At 54.4% G+C, this 19,920-nt stretch overlaps 2 protein-coding genes across 2 annotated transcripts; both read right to left on the bottom strand.

Moving 5' to 3' along the window:
* Positions 1-8,475: 8,475 nt before the first annotated feature.
* On the bottom strand, positions 8,476-15,528 carry BUD13 (BUD13 homolog). Its single transcript, XM_038167512.2, has 12 exons — positions 15,349-15,528; positions 15,088-15,187; positions 14,704-14,788; positions 14,483-14,540; positions 13,277-14,031; positions 12,718-12,859; positions 12,538-12,631; positions 12,104-12,212; positions 11,471-11,609; positions 10,959-11,143; positions 10,500-10,581; positions 8,476-9,973 (listed from the first exon to the last, which is right to left on the bottom strand). The coding sequence occupies exons 1-12, from the start codon at positions 15,462-15,464 to the stop codon at positions 9,880-9,882; spliced, it is 1,959 nt and encodes a 652-aa protein (XP_038023440.1). The 5' UTR covers positions 15,465-15,528; the 3' UTR covers positions 8,476-9,879.
* A 250-nt stretch (positions 15,529-15,778) lies between these two features.
* On the bottom strand, positions 15,779-19,703 carry ZPR1 (ZPR1 zinc finger). Its single transcript, XM_038167514.2, has 14 exons — positions 19,515-19,703; positions 19,273-19,434; positions 19,084-19,174; positions 18,915-18,985; positions 18,643-18,729; positions 18,438-18,560; positions 18,192-18,245; positions 18,025-18,091; positions 17,756-17,826; positions 17,279-17,368; positions 17,086-17,196; positions 16,743-16,829; positions 16,424-16,489; positions 15,779-16,061 (listed from the first exon to the last, which is right to left on the bottom strand). Exons 1-14 carry the CDS (start codon positions 19,641-19,643, stop codon positions 15,933-15,935), a joined length of 1,338 nt encoding a protein of 445 aa, XP_038023442.2. The 5' UTR covers positions 19,644-19,703; the 3' UTR covers positions 15,779-15,932.
* Between the last annotated feature and the right edge of the window lie 217 nt (positions 19,704-19,920).

A 19,920-nucleotide genomic window follows, 5' to 3' on the forward strand; every position in this document is an offset into this window, starting at 1 on the left:
ATTAGCTCTCAGACAATGCCCACAGAAATGTCACGGTAGCAGGGTGAGACACGGAATTACCCTGACATTTTATTTAGTGGAAATTCGTGTGGACCTGCCAATGTTTTAATTACGGTATAAAAGCTGCTGGCTCCGGCGCTGCCTCGGCAGGAGGTGGCACCTGCCAGGGGCCACTTTGGTTTGTGCCATGCAGAGGGGAACGTGGCTGCACATAGATGTCCGTGGCGTGGTGCTCGGGCACGGGACACGTCCTGGTGTGGGATTTGGGGACCGTGGCCACCACCACGCATGGCACAGCCAGCAGCCAGGCAGCATCCCCGCCACGGGACGTCCCCCGCACGCTTTTTGCAACCCCAGCGGTGATTGTGCTGCGGAGGCACAACCCGAGCGTCTCTTCCTGAAACAATAAGCAGAGATCAATGTTCTGGGTAATTTTATGATGCAGAAATGCGGAGCATAATTCAATTTTCAGCAACAGAAACAAATGAATCTCTGTTTGCTCCCCTCTCATTTTTTTTCCCCTCCTTCCAGCCCTCATTTGATACCGCTCCATGTGGCAACATCAAACAATCTTTGAATATTTTAGCTCCTGTAAAATATTTATATTATAATGCAAGGAAGGAAATTGGTTGCTTCCAAGCCATGTAAACATATGCCTTCGAACAGCTGGATTCCTGGCAGCGCTCGCGAGGCGAGGAAGTGGTTGTACGACTGTCACACTCGCAGGTACTTAAAAACAAAGCCACGATGCCTCTGCCAGCTGAAAAGCCCTTCGAGCAGGTGAGTGGCACGATGGCAGCGAGCACGTGGCAGCCACTGGCGCTGGCACAGGGCGCACGAACCCAGAGGTTCCAGGTGTGAGACCCCCTCCTTGGGAGCTGCTCCCTGCTCCCTGCAGAGCTGCTTGCTGCAGGTAAAGGGGGCAGCCCATTCCCACCCATGGGGCACAGGGGGTGCTGAATCTGGCCCCATGGCAGCGAGCTCCAGCTTTGTCTGCACACGATGTGGTGCCAATGGTGCCGTGCATCTCCCCGCCGCAGGAAAACCTTCTGCAGCCTCACCACCTTCTGAGGTTACCAGCTGCAAGGTAACCTCCCCAAAACAACCCGGCTCTGTTCATCCCGCTCTCCTTAATCCTTTAATCAGCATTGCTAATTAATTATTAGTCTGCTCCAGTGCTAAGATCCTACTCAAAGCCCGGCGTCCCTGCCTGGCCAAGCGATCAGCCCGCTTCCTCCTCGTGCTCCCCCGGCAGAGCTGGGAATTGCAGCGGCACTCGAGGCCCCGTGTGGCCCCAATGAGCCCAGCCCCAGCTGCAGGAGAGGCCGTGCCATGTCGTGCCATGTCGTGCCATGCCATGCCAGGGAGCACGAGGCCCTGCCCTGCGCCCATGGCAGGGGCCCTGCCTCCAGCCAACAGGAGATTAATTGAGGACTGCCATTAAAATGTCACCGAGAAAATTATTAAGTTAAGGTAAACCACTTCCACGCGTCAAAAGCAAAGGCAATCAGTCCCAGGCATGTCCCCCTAGGAAATTATGTGGAGTAATTAATCAAAAAGCTAATGAGAAATGTGTTTTCTTTCCCAGCCTAACACCACATCATATTCTTATTAGCCAAGGTTATTACAATAGTAATCATGCATGCTCTGAGTTCAAATTGGGTTTTTTTGCTCCACTGCCGCCAATTTAGAAAGCCATTAATGGAAAAGATAAACCCCGATACACAAACCAGCCCTTTGTGTTTATTCACCTGTCAGGTGATAATCGCCGCCCGCGACCCGCACCCCCCAGCACGTGTTTGCTGTCCCACAACCAGGGGCTGACCCCTGCCCGCTGCGCCGGCGCCGTCCATGTGTAACCCAGGTGCTGTGCACGCATCTCCTGGCCCAAACGGGGCGAGCACCTTATGCACCATGAGCAGGGGGTGCAGTGGGGCTGGGCGGTGATGCACCCAGCCGCAGGGATGCTGCATCTGCAGTGCTAGCACCTGGCCAGCACCGTGGGTTATGGCACAGCGGGGTTACGGCACGGCATGGTGACGGCACACCCAGCTTGTGCCTCGGCACAGTCCCAGCCAGGCTTGCCCCAGGCATCTTGCAGCAGCCAGAAATGCAAAAAGGAGTTGTTTTCATGGTGCTGGTTTCGGCGCCGCCGCCAGCTCCCCCCTCCCCATGTCTCCCCGGCTCTGCTCCCCCAGCCGTTCTCCAGGGATGGAAATAAATGCTCCAACTTCAGCAGATTTTCGTGGCGCGCACAAAGAAACGGAAACGCACTGCCTTTGTGGGGAGTTTGTGAGTGTTTAGTGCTGGGTGTATCTCGTCGGAGCCACTGGGTGCTCAACACTTCAGCAAATCTGGCCTATTTATTTAGACGCCTTTAAGTGGGATCTTAGTTATTCTGTAAATCTGGCTGTAAGTGGGTAATTTGCTCTGTATTATGGGTTCCCCCTCCGCCCACCTCGGAGAACAACCATCTGCCAATCTTTCCAGACCTAAAGTGCACAGTCAGCAGCCCAGCAAAGGGAAAACATCTCTGCTTAATATTCAGCGTTAAATAATTCAGCCCCCCTGCAGAGAGACCGGGGAGAAGAATGAGTCTGACAAAAAACATAAAGATTTCCTATGCCATGTTAAAAATGCATTGACCTGATTAGCTCGCTAAGAGATGCTGAGCCAAGGTGGATCAGAGCAGGGAAGCTCGCTCTCGGTGACAGGAGAAGCAGAGAGGACCTTTGTGGGGCAAATAAAACTCTGGTGTGATGGCCTCGTGTGCATTTTATAGAGAGCTTTTCCTTCTTTCTGTGCCGGTTTTGCTGCAAACAGGAGTTCCCTCGTCCAGGAGCCATCTCCCACCTTCCTCTCACAGCTCCATTGCTGTCTTCCCTGGGCTTTGCCTTCCTCGTGGAGAAGAGAGCTCCTTGTTTGGGCCGTGCAGCCCAAAGGCAAGATGCCCTCTGTGTGCCCAGGGCTGTCCCAGGGCTGCTCCCCCAGCTCCAAGCTCCCTGCTTGGTGCCCATGGCCTTGGGGTGCTCCTGCCCCGCGCACCGCCCTGGCAGCCGGCACCATCCCTCCACGCTCCTTGGCAGCTGGGGCTCTGATGTGCAGCTTAACGAGAACTGACGAGCTGGAGACAAGTCTTCAGAAGCCCAAAGACAGGGCCCGGAGCAAGCCTGGAAGGGAGGAGACGTCTCCACGTGCTGCCTTTGATTGCGCCGCGCTCGGCTTTGCCTCCGGCAGCGGGGCGAGGTGGCCTCAGCGGGGCTGGCACCCACCTGGCTCGGCGAGGGCACCGGGGGGCTGCGAGGCAGGGCAGTGCTCTGCAGGGTGAGGCTGGCCCCAGTGTGCCCAGAGATGCTGGTACCAGCATCAAGGTGTGCTCATAAACCCCTGACCTACCAAGGATGCTGCTCGGGGCCAGATCCACCCAAAAAGCCCCTGGCAGGAGGAGAGGGACCAGCAGTGGCCCCCACGGGCCAGCCTCCTGCTCCTGCTGCCCCGTGGTGCTGGGCAGGATGAGCCCCGCTGGCGGCCGGGCTGCTTTGGCTGAGCAAGTTGCAATTTCTGAAGTTCCTCCCGCATGAATATGGATGCACATCTGCCTCCGCTTAGGTGTAACAAATTGTCCGAGGTCGTGGTAAATTATCCCAAAACCGCGTCCACCGCTGACATCCCAGCCACCATGGGCACGTACCGCTGGCAGCCCGGATCTGCCAGGAGCCGTTCCGCAGCCTGGAAAGAAGCAGCACTGCGGGCTTTGAATGTCTCATCAGGCATCAACACCCTCCCCAGCCTCCTTCTCCAGGCTTTCCCCGGGCAGGCAGCCCCCCCTGCAGCCCCTCACCTCGCAGGGAGGCAGCAGGGCTTGGGGGCCCTGGGGAAACTGAGGCAACCCAAGCGGACCCGACCCCGAGCCCCGTTACTCGGAGCTTTGCTCTAACCGCCAGATAACGCGCCTTAAATGTGTTTATTTCCATCCAGGCTGCTTTTTAATTTGATTATTTATCTCCCGTTTAGCCTTTGACAGATCAAAGGCTCGGCAGAGGGGAAGCGGAGCCGGGCTGCGCATGAGAATGAGCCTCGATACATAATTAATTAACATAAAACAGTTTCATTAGGAGCCGGTGTTACACGGCTGTTTGTCTTAAAAATTTAAACTGTGTAAAGAGAACGAGGGAAAACCCATCTCCGTGCCGGGCATGTCCGTGTCCCAGCCCTGCCCAGTGACACCAGTGACACCAGTAAGCACCAGCCCAGCTCCCCCGGGCAGTGCGACTAAGTTTGGGAACACACACCCCAGCCTTGCTCCCCACCCCTCTGCCTTAATTGCGTGTGGTGTCGCCTCCCGTTGATTATTAATCTGTTTTTAATTCTATTAAGAGATGGCCAGGAGAAAGAGTATCAATTTTAGATTAACAAGGTTATTAGCACTTAATTATGTGAGGTGTCTTTGTAATTGAAAAGGAAAAGAGGAAGCGCCATAAATATCCCCAGCCTCTAAGCTCCTCGGGGTTTGCGGGTGGCTCCTTTTATTCACGAGGATATGGAACCATAAATATTAAATATCGTGTGAAAAAAATTAGGAGGAAGAGAGAGGATGCCCTCTGGATATTCCCGCGCTGAACGCTCTTGCATTTACAAATATTCATTAACTGGGATCTGCAAAGTTATTTCCACCAAGACTCAGAGAGCGAGCAGGAGAGAGAGGTTATTTAAAAAAAGTAAGAGTCTAGAGTAAATATTATTAGTAATTTTTATCTCGGCATGTCCCTAATTATTCCATAATTAGGAAAAGCGCACATATGCATATACAATCACCTGTCAGGCTGGGTGGTTTTCGCTCCTGGCCCTGCTGCCAGCCTGGGGAAGGGGGCACTGAGCAGCCCAAAGCGGGGGGCCGGGGGTGAGCCCCCCCATGGTGCCCTCCCCTGCACCCCAGGCGCTGGAGGAGGCCGTGGAGGCACTTTTTTTTTCTTTTTTTTTAATGGAAAAAAATTTCAATGACAAATCTTGGGCTCTTTTTAATTAAAAAATAATAGGAGATCTCAGCAGGAAGCGGTTACAATAACGTGTCATTTCCCTGAACCTGCTTTATTGAAGCTATTTAAAACCAAAAAAAAAGAAAAAAGAAAAAAGAGCCTGGTGGCCAGGAGAAGCCCCATTTCCCCCCGTCAGTCTCGCTGATGGATGCCTGCCCTGGGGCACGCACGGAGGCAGCGGTGGGGGTGCCCTGGCCTGGAGAGCTGCAGCAGGGCACCCAGGGCTCGTTAGCTGCGGAGGAGCTCGTTAGCTGCTGCCAGGTGGCCCCAGCACCCTCCTCCCCCAGTCACCCACCCAAAGCCCTGGTGGGGAGCAGGAGGAGAGCTCGGTGCCCCCATCCCACCTCCTGGCGGAGGCTGGAACCTGCTCAGCGGAGCCAGGCGAGGAATTTGGAGGCGAGGATGGGACACCAGGGCAGAAAGGGACTGGAAGCAGGAGCCCAGGAGGGGCACACGGCCTCTGGGAGCCCCACCAGCCTCTGAGGTGCAGGAGGACAGAGGCAGGGCTGTGCCCCTCTGTCCCAGGCTGTCCCACGCCACCCACCCCCCTAGGACTGGGCAGGGGTCGTGGGGGGCAGCTGGTGTCACCCACCAGGAATTAAGCTCTTAATCTGAACTAAACGCATTACTGATGAGCTCATCAACAAAAATCTAATTATTATGTGTGAGGCCAAGCTTAATTGCTTGTCCTTGACATGAATAATGCACCACGTAAGCCTATTAGCCAGTGTAAGCCTATTATTATTATTATCGTGCTCACTGTCAAAAGTATAAAAGTAAAACAGTCGAACAGGGGGAAAAAATAATGTTATGCAATTAGCAGCAAAACGCCAGACAAATAAGCTCATTAATTCTTCGGGGGAGCAAGCTCCACCAGTAATTAGCAACTGCCCGTTTGGGGGCTGGTCAGGGGTGAAGCTGCTCCTGCCACGGGACAGAGGGACAGGGAGGGCAGAGAAAGGAGCTGATGGGCAGGGACTGGGGACACCCCCAGCTGCAGCACCCAGGGCCAGCAGGAGCAGGGGCACCCCAAAGGGGCGCAGATCCCTGGGGAAGTGGCAGAGAGGGGGCTGCAAGCCAGGAGCTGGGAGTTCAGTCCCCATCCCAGCCACGCTCCCCCCTCACCTGAGCGCAGGCACCGGCCCTCGACCTCCCCCCAAACCCTGCTCGGCTCCTCGGCAGCGGTTGCTAATTAAATCCCGCTAATGAGAAAATCAGGATGCAGGAGCCGGCTGAACAACGCTGCCTCCTGCGCACACGCTCCTCGCAGACTTATCACTCGTCACAGGATGTTTACAATAATTTTTAATTTGTGCAATTATTAATCATTTTTCTATCTGCCTAATTTGCATAATAATTACTCTGCTTGGTGTTTGCCACGACTGTGAATGACAGTGTTTTAAATTAAATTAAGATTTTAATATTCATTTTTTTTTGGTTAAAGCTAATCAAAGTTGCTGGTAGGTGCCAAGCTGGGCTGCTGCCCTTCCAGGAACGAAGGCTCCTTCCATCTCCACCACCCCTCTCATCCCCGAGGAGCCCGGAGCAATTTCCAATTTCTCTGCTGCCAAAAACACTCAGGCAGAGCCAGGCCAGGGACAGGAGAGCTGTGCTAAAGCAGGACACGGCCCAACAAGGCACAGACCTCTTGCAAAGGCAGAGCCCAGCCTAAGGAGCCAGGGGACCAGGGTCCGAAATCTCCGTGCCCCATGCAGCAGCTCCCCGTGCCCCAGGCTCCCTTCCCCGGGCTGGCAGCACCCTCTGCCGGCTAGCAGGGCCTGGCCAGCCCCGGGAGGGGAGGCACAGCCCATCCTCACCCCTCTCCTGCCATCTCTCAGGGTGTGAGACCTGCAGCTTTGCTCCTCTTGCTGCCGAAGCAAAAGGTGTGCTCCACATCATCCTGCCAGCGACACCGCTGCCTCTGCTCCTTCACATCCCGGTCTTCACCGAGCACTAAGCCAAGGGCTGACACGAGAGAAGCCTCTCAGGCCAGGTCCCTGCAGCTTTACACAGCACAACTCGAGGCTTTTTCAGTCCGGCGGTGCTCCCAGGCCGCTCAGTAGCTGGGCAGAGGCGGCTCTCCTGTCCCTTCTCCAGCTGCAGGGCCGGTTCAGGTCCCAGCTGTTATTGGTCCAGCTGCATCCACATCAGCCACCACAGCATTTGCCAATTTGCATCCAGGCAACGATGGAAAAGGATTCCTTTTAATGGTTAAATTGCATCATCTAAGCTCTCCTATACCCTGTTACTTCACAGAGATATATCTTAGCAAGAAAGTGCCTGGTAATAAAATTGTAATAGATGTATTACAGAAATTCAGTGCCGTAATGAGCTCTGCTCTAAGGTCCCCGTGGTAGTAATAAACACGTACTTCCATTTAAAATTTTAAAACTGAAGCCTTGGAAATAAGTTGCAGAAGTTTATGCTGTTTACAGGTCCAAAAAATGCACTGTATTAGTACCAGCACTAAGCTGGCTCTGCCTTCCTGAACAGCAACTTACATTCCCTACTTTGGCGCTAGCCAGCTGCACGTGGGCTGCTGCTCCTCGGGAAGGAAGCAGCACGCTTCCACCCAGGCAGGGCGGACAAGAAAGTACAAGCATCTAAACACAGCAACAATTCTAAGGTGAATTCAGTAATACAATGTAAAGAGAAAAAAAAAGAATTAACACAAGAAAAGACATCTCCAGAAGCACTGCTACGTGAGAGCAAAACTGAGTGTGTTAAAATTAACTCTGTTCTTCAAGGCCGCAGTTCCTCCTGGTTACAGGAATAATCCAGGACCTTGGTGGTGAAGGGAGAAGTACAAGCAGAACCTGTGCGTGACTGAGGAGCAGGTTTTCAATATGCTGCAGCAAGCAGCTCTGCAGCACTGAACCATTACTGCTGCCTCACACTAGTGCCTCGCACTCCCAAACTACTTTCCTGCCTGACAGGGTACAGCGGGGCCTGCACAAGCCGAGCGTGCCTTTACATCACCTTTGTGTCCACGAAAAATGAGCCCTGCTCAGGGCTGTTTCCCTCGGTTTAGCTATTACGGTAGAAACCACAACTCACTCCCACAGGATCTACGAGCGGTGCCTCATTCTCCATTCCTCTCCTGACCCCAGTCACTGGCTGTGAATAGAAGGCTGTGGTTTATGTGCTTGGAAGCAGGGATGGAGGGTACCTGTGCCCAGCGAACGCAGCAAGGCTTTCCGACTGCCCCATAAATACCTGCAGGACTGTCAGCGCAGCCACGGCCCAGTAAGTTCCCGCTTTCAGCTGGATAGTTACCAACAGACTCAGAAAAAGGTGTTAGCAAAGTACAATTTGTTTGGCCGAGCAAGCCACGGGCTGTGATGGCAGCAGAGGAAATTACATGCAATCCTTTTACCAGCAGGCTGACAATTATTTACCCGCCTCGCCCTTGCCTCGGAAAAAAAACAGCACACAAAAATCGAGTAAAAAAAACAGAAAGCTGTTATTTACAAGTGTACATACAGATTTCAGGATGGCTAGAAACATAACTGGGAATGAAAAACAGGGAAGACAGTCTCAAGGCTCACACACTCCAGAGAAAACTTTGTCATTATCTTCTCACCCACAGCCCTCCTACTGCTCGCGAATCGCTGCAAAGAGCAATGCTGATGACTGGCCCCTGATCACTATTGAAGACAAGGCATCTCCATGGAAACTGCTGGCTGCAGTTAATACATGCTCTCTGGGACGTAAACAAGAACAACTGTATTTATTTCCAGAAGTGCTTTCTCGCAAGCAGGGATTGAGTGAAACACTCTGCCTGGCCTCTAGCTCCGAGCCCGACAGCTCTGCTCACCAGAGAGGGGTTACGTTCCGTGCCGGAGCAAGCCCCCAGGCAGCAGCGTTAAGAAGTGCCAAGCAGCACTGTCCAGAGAGACATCTGGGGGGGCTAATCCATGACCATTAGCTACTCCGAAGAAAATAATGGTCAGGGGAAACAGCTTAAGCAGCCTCTGCATGTTTATTTCCACAAGAAATCGACCCCCGAGGAGCTGCTGGAGCTCCTGAAGATTTTGCCTTCAAGTATAACACCGCGTGTTGTTCCTTCTGCCTCTTCCAGGGTAGAACCAGAGCGACAGATACACGGCAAGCAGCTTCCTGCCGCAGACCGACCCACCTGGCACAACTCCAGCAGGACAAGGAGCAGCTCTGCTTTACTAATTTCACTGCAAGCCCATTGACTCCATGAACTAGAGGGCACAAGAGCTGCACAAAACTGAACACAAGCCCTCTGGGCTTGCTAGCCAGGACATGGGGGCAGATCTGACACGAGCCCAGAGGCAAATCAGCTCACAGTACTGGGTTTTAGGGCACAGATGCTCTCTGGAAGAACTCTGGAACAGACTGACCTACTGGATGAGGTTAACTCTCCAGCGACCAGGTTCTCAGCATAGTTTCACCATTAAAAACCCTGAGATTTAAGAGATTTAAGATCTGTAAACCACCTTCAGAGAGCAAAGCATTTGGCATAAAACAATTTAGCATAGTTTCTACAGCTTGTTAGACGAGAAATACATGGGCCAGGAGTCTGTGTCTGCAGCACCTCACGAGGAAGCGCCAGAGAGCAGCAGCAGGCAGCAGCCACTGCACCTCTCCAGCACACTCGGCCACTGCAGCTCCCCGCACCAGTCTGCTCTGGCTGGCTGGAAATCCTTTCAGCAGCTCCTCTAAACGCAGCCTTGCCTCTTGGCGGACGGCCCGCTGGGACACGCTGAGGGCAGCGCTTGGTCCAGGCAGACGGAGCTACTACTCACAGCCCCGGCAGCAGCAGGAGGTGGACCTCTCGTCCAGAGGTGCTGTTCTGCGTGGTTGTTTCTTCTGCCTACATGTCCTCAACGCTCCATTTATATGCAAGCTCCTGAACCGCCTTCTTGTTGGCTATCCTGGCAAAGCGCTGCTGCTCAAATCCATTGGACCTACAAAGTGATACCAAGAGTGTGGGCTGCAGTACAGGAGATTTTGCTAAAGCAACAATATTTTTTTTTTTAGAGACATCACAAGTTTTTCACTACTTCTGCTTTGCCGTCTCCAGCTGAGTTCCCACCTTGATCTGCGGTTAACAGCAGCTAGTGCCTTTGATGAGAGTTCAGCGACTACATCCTGAGGCTGAGGGGGGCTCTCTCTGCCTGCTGCCCCGTGTTCACGTTCCAGAAGCTATCTGAAACGTTGCTGTCAGCCAACAGATGCAACACGGTGCCAACACACAGCACAGGATGTTCCCCTGGTGCCTCATCAGAGCCACTACAGGCCTTGAAGGACCTGATCCGATTAGAGCCTTGCTCCTTTCTGTCCCAGGCAAGGATACTTAGCACCCATTCATAACTGTTGGCAATGTAAAGGTTGCACGTGCTAAATCTCATTCGCTGTAAGCTCTTTGAAGTAAAAGCTCTTTTAGTTTTACTGCTAATCTACGTCATCAGTGTCTCAGGAACACATATATACCTGTCCACGCCATCCCAGCGATGCCCCGGCCATATGTTGAATCTGTTGAGTGGAGGTGCTGGTCCGTTGTACCTAGGTTTTTCTGGAGACAGAAAGAACAATCCAACCATTTACTACCGCAGTGCAATCCTGTGATCACATCAACCTCAAAGCTACACAGACCTAACGCACAGACTGCCTCTACTGCCTTCTGTGGAGCTCACAGTGGAAACTCGCAGCACTCCCTTAATCAAACTGAAGTATGCTGACTGCATAGGTCACTGGATACACTCTCTAAGCTAACAAATAGCAGTAACAGTTACTAGTAACAAGCCACTAATAGCAAACACTGCTGTGTCACTAACTCCAGACAAGGACTAAGCTGCCATGAAGCAATGTTATGCTATTAATTAAACAGCAGCTGCATTTCTATGCTCCTTGTGCCTTAAAACCTACACCAGCGTAGCTTAATACCCATACCTTTCTTTTCTTTGTTCTCCTTGGCCTTCCTTTTTTTGATGAAGTCAGCCATGGGGTCTCCTTCTCTCTCTTGTTCTCGCAGCATTCGATCCAGATCCTGATCATCAATGTAACGGGCCAGTGGCTTCTGCATCTCTTTTATTGCATCTTCCACATTCTGCTGCTGTTGCCTCCCCTGTGCTAGCCTGAAAACGAACAGAAACAAAGCTTTATCCCGAAACCACAGAGTCCTTTACTGTGACTTGCAGTACTGACCACAGTCCTGAACTTCCACTGTGTGCAGCATTCCCAAAGCACGTGCAGCAATGGATGGGATAATTCAAGGGGTCTCTAAGACATATCGGAGTATGTATGTATGTCCCAGGTTCAAACTCAAAACATTACTAACCTTCAGCCCCTGACCCTGTGAGAGGTAGCACTATAAGCGGTACCTTTGGTGGTACCAAAACCAGACAAAAAAACAGGGAGTGGAGTTGTGATGCAAGACCCAACGACCACGGAAGGACCCTTACCCTTTGCCCCATCTGGCGTATTGTTCATCTCTCTCAGCCTTGGCTTCATCTTTCTGCTTCTGCTCAAGTCGTTCCTGAGCAAGGTCCCTCTTGCGGCCTGACTTGTCTCGGTAGACGGTTTCAGTGTGCCGAGATTCCTCTGAAGGTGACAGATGCCCCAAGTCACTCATTTTGGAATACTTCACAGCCTCCAGACAATTCAGTGACTAACTGGAACTCATCTCTGCATATTTTCCTTTTACATGTTCTAGCCTCTGAAAGAGCTTACCTACTGGTAACAGGCAAATTAGCTGCTGCCCCACATAGCCACACTCACACCACGAGCTCTTTGAACACCAGTTCACTTCTTCTGATTAGGACATGAAGCTGGGGCAGACAGAGTAAAAAGCCTCTCACCTCTCCAACGATTTCACTAACGTTGCTTTGAAATCACCATTTGAAAGTGTTTTGGTTTCTTTTCAGAGGCCCACTGGCCCTACCCACAGGAATCCATCAGCATGTCTAGATGCTACTCCACAGGGTTGCTCTCCCACAACCAGCACTCAAGACAGGGCCTGACACAGCATTAAGAACCAGCAGAAAGTGGAGAAAAATAAAGCAAGCTGCTGCTCACCAGTGGGTTTAGACCCCTACCTTCCAGGTGCCTGTTACTTCTCTCACGCTTCTTGAGCTCTTGCTGCTCCCTCCGCAGCACATCAGCTGACACCAAGCCAGCTTTGACGCCCGTCATCATCATGTTTGCCTGGGAATCAAAAAGAATCACACTTGCTGCTGGCTGAGAGCTGCCCAGTAACCCAGAGGCATAATGAGGGGATGGCCCAAAATCAAGAGAAATACCAGAAAAGACAGCCAGGTTACAAAGCCACTCTGGGAGCAGCTGCCACAGCCCTCCAAAAAAAACAGTGCACTGAGACAGAGTCCCTTTATGTCTCTCAAACCTCATCTCACTGAGAGTTGACAGTCCAGCACAGCTGCACAGATGAGGTGCAGTCTGTAAGCCACTGGACTTCAAATTTTCTATCAGAAGGAAGTCATCTAGAGCTCAGATGGAAAGAAAAAGCCCTCACCTTCTTGGGAGATCCCTTAGAGTCACGGTGGTGGTGAGGTGAGAGATCAGTGGGACTCCTCGAGCTCTGCTGATCCTTCCCAGTGGGCAGAGTCCTTCACAGAAGAGAGAAATCAGAGTCAGAAAATGTGCTTTGATTCTGTTGCAGAGGATTGTGCTTAAGGGAATCACTAGGCCTGACCTGCGATCCTTCCGCTGCGGAGAAAGGTCTGCATCAGAGGCGTTCCGGGCGGCCCTCCGGGGAGGTGGGGACTCAGAGTCATGCCTCGGGCACCTCTGAGGCGAGGGCACGTGCCTAGGCTTCCTCATGTCTGGGGAAGCACCTGTAACACAGACACATACAAAAATCACAGAAGGTCTGACCGTGGTGACGCACGAGGTAACTCACTGAAAAATCAATACCTTGAGAGGTGACAAGCTGCAGGGAAAGACAAACACGTGGCACCAGCCTTTAAATTCTATTCCTTCTGAACGTGCATTGCTAGGAAGCAAGGTTTAAGCTTTCCTTTCAGACAAGTTAAGCCTCACCCAGCTAACCTGTAGGTTAACTCTGCTCAAGCTAATAACTGGTAGGATTACAGGAACTAGTTTAACCAGAGGCAGCAAACTGCCCGCTACCATTCCTTGCTGACAGACTGCTAATCCCACTCTGCTCACTCCCAGAACCATGCACACAGCACCACAGACCAGGCAGCCAGCAACGATCAGCAGAGACAGAACAATAACTCTTCCAGGCTCACCTTTTGTTCTACTCGGCTTTTTCTGACCAGGTGACCCAGACCTCTTTTGCCGACGTGGTGATAAATCTGGGTCAGAATCATCTCTCCTCCTCCGTGGAGGGGACAGATCTGGCGTAGCCTGCCGCTTCTGACGCGATGAGGACTTGTCAGAGAAGCCATGCCTGAGGTGAGGTTGCTCTCCTTGCATCCCCCCTGACTGTGACTTCTCTGTTGTTTTGCAGCCCTTTTTTCCCATTGCTGAACTGACTCTCTTTGGAGAGACATCTGGGGAGTCGTGGCGCTTCCGTCTCGGTGGAGAAAGATCTGGAGAGTCATGGCGTTTCCGTCTCGGTGGGGAGAGATCTGGAGAGTCGTGGCGCTGTCGCCTGGGAGGAGAGAGATCTGGGGAGTCGTGGCGTTTCCGTCTCGGAGGTGATGAATCTGGAGAGTCGTGGCGTTTCCGTCTCGGTGGAGAAAGATCTGGAGAGTCGTGGCGCTGTCGCCTGGGAGGAGAAAGATCTGGAGAGTCGTGGCGCTGTCGCTTGGGAGCTGATGGGTCTGGAGAGTCGTGGCGCTTCCGCCTCGGAGGAGAGAGATCCGGAGAGTCGTGGCGTTTCTGTCGTGGTGGGGAGAGATCCGGGGAGTCGTTGCGCTGCTGCCTGGGTGGTAAGAGGCTGGGGGAATTGTTTCTCTCTCGCCTGGGAGGGGACAGATCCGGGGAGTCGTGCCGTAGTTGCCTTGGTGGTGAGTTGTCTGGGGAGTCGTGGCGCTGTCGCCTAGGAGGAGGAGGGAAGTTTCAAATGAGAATTAGTTTGTTTTGCTTTGCTGTTTTGCCTGTTTTGTGCCCTCCTACAATCACCTTCTCACGACAAAACGCCCCCCTGGGCTCTGATCACAGAACATCCCCCAGCTGCCTTCAGAAGAGGGGCACATTGCGATGCCACCACCCTCACTGTGCTCCAGGTCTGCAGCCAGTCACTGCACAGATTTATCTGGTAACAAGGGATTGCAGGGTGGCTGCTTGCACATCTTGCAGAAACCTAAACAATGCGCCAGCTGACAGCTTTTCTCCCCCATCCAGAGGGGATTCAGCAGTGGAAGAAGTATCCCCGTGTGTGCTACTTCTAACGCTGCAGCACTTTGAAACTGCAGAATGAGACAGAGAACGACCAAAACAAATAAAAAAAGGATTAACTAAGAGAAGAATTTGTGGCTGGAAATACAGACCTTGCGGTAGGTTTGGCAGGTACTGAGATATCTGAACTCTGCGAGTCTTCGTTCTGATCTAAAGAAAAAACATCAGTAAGTTACTAGAGTAAGGTTCTCCACACTGTGATCTCTTTAGTACTAAAAGATTTTTTGTGAGCTAGCACTATTTTTACCTCACCATTTTATTGTTTAGAACAGCAAAGCATTCAGGGAGAAGTGCCAGGAAGGTTTTGCCTCACCTCCTAACAGCTTCCATTTCGCATTTGTTCGGAACTCCTCCATGAGCTTTACTTCACTGGGACGCTCATCGATGAACTCTGCCACCTAAGGATGAAACGCTGGAGTCAACAATGCAAATTGTAGGGGGAAAAAGAAACAGAAAGGGGCTTAAACTCTGCAAAAGAAGTGATTAGGTGTGACTAAGATGTTTAGGGGTAGAGCTGGGTGATACGGGTTAGGGGAGGGCTTGCTGTGTCAGCTCAGAGGTTGGACCAGGTAATCCCGGAGCTCCCTCCCAGTGTAGGCAGTTCTGTTACCTACAGAATTAGGAACTAAAGCCCTAGTTACAGAATTAAAGCCCCAGTCCCACCCCTGACGGCTCCGTGCCCCCCCGGGGCGCTCACCACGGGCAGATCTCCCTCCTCCTCCTCCTCCTCGTCCTGCTGCTGCTCCCCACCACCGGCCAGGCTGCTCCAGCTCACGTCGTCATCCACGATGCGCATCCTGCGGGCGGGCCCGGGGCCTCCGTCAGCGGCTGGGGCCCGGGGGGGGGGAACCGGGACCAGGCCCGGCTGTGAGGGGATGGGGGGGGGGGCGGGGAGGGGAGCACCGGGCCCGGCTCTGAGGCGCTGGGGAGGGGGAGGAGGCCTCGGCCCCGCACTCACCCGGTCCTGGCGGCGCCCGGCGGCTTCTTCCTGCGGCGGCGGCGGGGCTGCGCGGCGGGCGGGCCGCTGAGGTAGCGCTGCAGGTACTGGGCCTTCGGCAGGCCCCGCGCCGCCATGGCCGGGCGGCAACCGGGAGGAAACAGGAAGTACGGAAACAGGAAGTACGGCGGCCGCCGAGGGACACGGGGCGGCGGAGGGGGGCGTGGCTAAGGATGGAGGGGGCGTGGTCAGCGAGTGTGTGGGCGTGGCTATGGCGCATGTTAGGTATCGGGGGGTGGGCGTGGTCACACGGAAGGGGGGCGTGGTCTGTGGTGAGTGGGCGTGGTCAATCTTGTAATAGGTATCGGGGTGGGCGTGGCCATTTGGGGAGTGGGCGTGGCCACCTTGAAGGGGGCGTGGCCTCCCGCCCCGCCACGAGGAGCCGAGCGCATGGTGCTATCCGCAGGTGCTTTATTAGAACAAACCCCAAAAACAGCCGAATCTACCCCAAAATCACCCCCCCACCCACCCCAGCGCGGCACTCCCGGCGTGCCCCCGGTTAGCAGTGAGTCCTGGTGCTGCGGGAGGGGGGCTGGGCCCCGCTGCTATCGGTCGGCAGCCGCCTCGTAGCCCTCGGTGCGCATGTCGTTGATGCCCAGCTCCTCGTTCTGCTCGAAGCTGCGCTCGTAGCGCTCCACCCGCAGCTCCGGGTCCTCCTCCGGGGCGTACACGTTCTGCGGGGCAGAGAGAAGCCTCCTGAGCCTCCCTCCCCTTCTGCCTGGGGCGGAGGAGCTCCAGACCCAACAAACCCAGCCCCTGTGCCAAGCACCAGTTGCCCATCAGAACCAGAATACCAAAATCTGGTATTCCAGAATACTAAAATCCCCAGCCCCTTATCCCAAACACAGACACCACTGCCACCATCCCTCCCCCCAATTTACCAGCAGTCTTCCTTCCCTATGAAGTGCCTTCCTTCCCTATGTACTCCCCCTCGTTACACAAGCCCCCCAAAAACCCTAACAGCCAACAAACAAGGGGAAAAATCCTCCCAAGCTATTCAGAACATGTCAGGATGTCTGAGTGCACACCACTGTACCTGAAGGTAGCTGTTTCCTGCTGGATCATCCATTATGAAGTGAGCCTTGGTCTTTCCCTCTATTATCTGCAGAAAGAGAGCACGCCAATACATTAAGGCATTTGTGGTACCAACAGACCCACAGCACACGTCTTTTCACTGAACATCTGCCTTAGTTAACAGCAGCTGCTTGACAAACACGTGAGGGCACAGAAGCGCAACTGTGGAACAGCTCAAAGAGGTTCTGTGGCACTTGGCACGCAGTTCAGTTAAACACACCCCATTCACTGCAGGGACAAAGCCAAAACCACACCACAGTTTGGGAATTAAGGACACTTACCTCCTGCAGTCTGCCAACAAACTCCTGCAGCTTTTCTTTTTTGCTTGGAGTAGAGCTGTCCCCCAGGGTGAAGGGGTTTCTCTCCACCTGGAAGAGCAGACCCAGCACTTATGCAGGGCAGGAGAAGCCCAGTCCCACAGTGCCCTCACACACACAGGCCAAACATTAATGCAGAGGGGTCTGAGCTCTGCTGGGTGTTGAGAAAGACCCTTCAGCACAAGCATAACCAACACGCCGTGCTGGGAAGGGAGGAAGAAGCACGAGAGGAGCAGTGCACTGCTCTGCAGAGGAATACAAACCCTTCTGGCAGAGCTCCACTAGACAGCAGCCCAGGCCCACTTACCAGGTCTTTGATGTCCTTCAGCAGCCCTTCCAACGTGGTGAATTTCCCTCCCAGTGCTCCCATTCCCAGCTCAAACTCCAGCTCTGGAATCTCCACGCTGCACGTCTCCGACTGTAACAGGGACCCTGCATGAGTCCTGACAGCCCAGCAGGCACCCTCTGTGGGAGGGGGCAGGTAGCCGAAGGCTCCTTACCTTTAGGATGTCTCTCGTCATGTCCGAAGGATCTGTAATCCGAAGGGTGATCCTGGTGCCCTGGGGTTCTATTGCTCCTCCAGACTTCACCTACAACACCCAAGAGTCAGCGGCCCCAACTTTCATACTGGTCAGGCCATAATTTACAGGGAAGCCAGGCTCTCTCCCCTTATTTGGGGAACACGGGAGTCTTCCAGCACGTTGAACAGACCCCAACCTAACCAGGTGTCAGCTTCAGCACAGTCTGCAGGTGATCTGCCCCCACACGTAACCAAGGCAGTTCTACGCCCAGTGCAATGGGCATCATGAAACAGACTGAGAGCCCAGCCTCCCTGCCTGGCTTGCCCAGACTGCTACGTTTTGAACAGTGTGAAGCACAGGCAGGGAGTCTGAGAAACACCCAGCCATGAAAAAATACAAGAACTCCCCCCAGCACACAAAAAGAAGAAAGAACAGGCCAGTAGTTTACCAGCTCACCTCATTTGTCCTGTGCCCACAGGAGTCACAGTTTGTGGCCATGATAATCACCTCCTTGAAGTGGGGGATTTCTGGAGCAGGCAGTCAAGGAAAATTCAGCAATTCCATCTCAGAGCGGACTGTGCCCTCTGCTAGCTATCATTTATTCGTGCCTTATGGATGCAGCAGAACAGGCCCAGGGCAGCACACAAAGCCACCCTCACCCTGGCCTTTGCACAGCCCCCAGCAGCCGCCACCAGCCTGACCCCAGGCTGTCACCCACAGGATACGCACCAGCTTCATGTTTGTGTTAGCTGGGGCATTGCACTCGGGGCAGTTGGTGTTGAACTGCAGTACCTAGATCAAAGGAAGGAAAAGGGCAGTCAGGGAGCATCAGCCAGCCCCACGTACCACAGTCACCTCGACACAGCCACCATCAGATTGCAAAGTCACCCACCTCGTTCCTCAGATCCTCTACAGAATCAGCTGGCTTCTCATCCAACTCCTCTCCCTGCAACAGGACAGCCCAGAAACAGCATTAACTGCTACCTGCTATTTAATTTGAGGTCTCACAGGCAATGAGGGGCAGATCAGTCCTGAGCGCGTGCCCAGGCCACGTGGCACATGCAGAAAGCTGCCACCACACCACCAGCGATGGGGAAGGGACCGCTGGGCAGAAGGGAGCACAACGCCTCCACGTTACCTCAATCCCCAGCATGGCAGCCTGCTGGGGAGTCCTCTTGTAATGCGTGACCACGAGAGCTTCATCCTTCTGTGGCGCGTAGGGGTTCTCCACAAAGCTGTTCCCTGAAGGGTCGTCTATGATCTACAGCAGAAGAGCCACAGAAAGCCTTAGGAAGCCAGCCACACTTCCATCATAACGGGTGTGCCCTTCTGCACATACTTACAAACGTGAAAGGGGAATGTACTTCTTTCAGCTGCTTTAATTTACCGATGAACTCATCGATTTTACTTGCCACCTCTTTGTCTGTTGCCTGCGAAAAGGGAGACACGTTTGGAACCGATGCTGGGGGCAACCCGGAGCTGAAGATAACGCTGTCAGCAGAACAAACCAGAGCCCGTAACACCGCTGATTAGAAGGGTGGAGAGCCAGGAGGCAGGGGAGCAAAGCAAGCGTGTACCAAATCCCTGAGGAGATCCCTGTGCCACAGCACCTTACCCAGCGGACGGGCTGGTCCTGCTCCAAGCCCATGACAGCTCTGTCGATGATGCCTTCGATGGTGGTCAGGACTGGAAAGGGAGAGACGAGAGGCGCAGGGGCAGCGCTCAGCGCACCCCGGTGCTGCTGCTGAGGGGGGCAGCGAAGGGGGGGCCGGCCCCGTACCCACCTCCTTTCTGCGAGAAGGCCGGGATCTCGAAGTCCAGCTCGGGGATGCGCGCGGAGGCACAGTCGGTCTTCACCACCTCCCTGTTCATATCCTGCAGGGCACATCCCCATCACCACAGCCCCCCAAAAACCTCCCTCACCCCCACCCTCACACCAAGGGGGGAGCTTTGGGACCCCCCCCCCCGCTCACCTGCCGGGCCCCCACCGCCAGCGTGTAGCGCACCCCCCGCTCCTGGATGCTGCCCGCGGGCTGGATCTCGGCGTCGGCCCAGCCGCAGGCGGGGCAGCTGAAGGAGCTGACGATCAGCTCCCTGAAGAACGGCACCCGCGTCAGCAGCAGCCGCGTCACGCCCTGCGGCGGGGCACGGTGAGGCGGGGGGCTGGCAGCGGGACCCGCCGCCCCCACAGCACCGCCACCCCCCGCGGTCTCACGTTGCGGTGGCACTTCATGCACAACGACTCGATCTCCGCCGGCCGCTGCTCGCCGTCCTCGGCGTCCAGCGGGCGGAACAGGGCGGCCCCGGTCCCGGTCCCGGCCTCCACCGCGCCCAGCGCCGACATCTTGTGGAGAGCGCCGCGGCCCCGCCGCACCGCGCAGGCGCGGCCCGCCGCCACGTGACGGAGGGGGCACGTGGGGAAGGGGTGGGAGTAACGGGGAGGTGGGCGGGGCGGCGCGCGGCTGGGTGAATGGGAGCGGCCGCGTGGCCACGCCCACCAGTTGTAGCCACGCCCACCGGGTGTAGCCACGCCCCCCGGCGTGGTCCCATCAATGGAACCCCGGGATCTGCCCCTTTTCTGCCCACTTTTCTGGCCCTCCTTTTTGTTCTTTTTTTTTTTT

This window comes from Anas platyrhynchos, chromosome 25 (assembly GCF_047663525.1).
Source record: "Anas platyrhynchos isolate ZD024472 breed Pekin duck chromosome 25, IASCAAS_PekinDuck_T2T, whole genome shotgun sequence".
NCBI classification, from domain to species: domain Eukaryota; kingdom Metazoa; phylum Chordata; class Aves; order Anseriformes; family Anatidae; genus Anas; species Anas platyrhynchos.

Bases quoted from the DNA above. Each gene is read 5' to 3' on its own strand.
- ZPR1 (XM_038167514.2), bottom strand. From the start codon at position 19,643: ATGTCGGCGCTGGGCGCGGTGGAGGCCGGGACCGGGACCGGGGCCGCC. The intron at 19,435-19,514 runs GTGAGACCGCGG...GCCCCGCCGCAG, and splicing joins GCATGAAGTGCCACCGCAAC to GGCGTGACGCGGCTGCTGCT. The intron at 18,246-18,437 runs GTAACGTGGAGG...GTCCTGTTGCAG, and splicing joins CTGCCATGCTGGGGATTGAG to GGAGAGGAGTTGGATGAGAA.
- BUD13 (XM_038167512.2), bottom strand. From the start codon at position 15,464: ATGGCGGCGCGGGGCCTGCCGAAGGCCCAGTACCTGCAGCGCTACCTC. The intron at 12,632-12,717 runs GTCAGGCCTAGT...TCTTCTGTGAAG, and splicing joins CCGCAGCGGAAGGATCGCAG to GACTCTGCCCACTGGGAAGG. The intron at 10,582-10,958 runs GTATGGGTATTA...TTCTGTCTCCAG, and splicing joins GGAGAACAAAGAAAAGAAAG to AAAAACCTAGGTACAACGGA.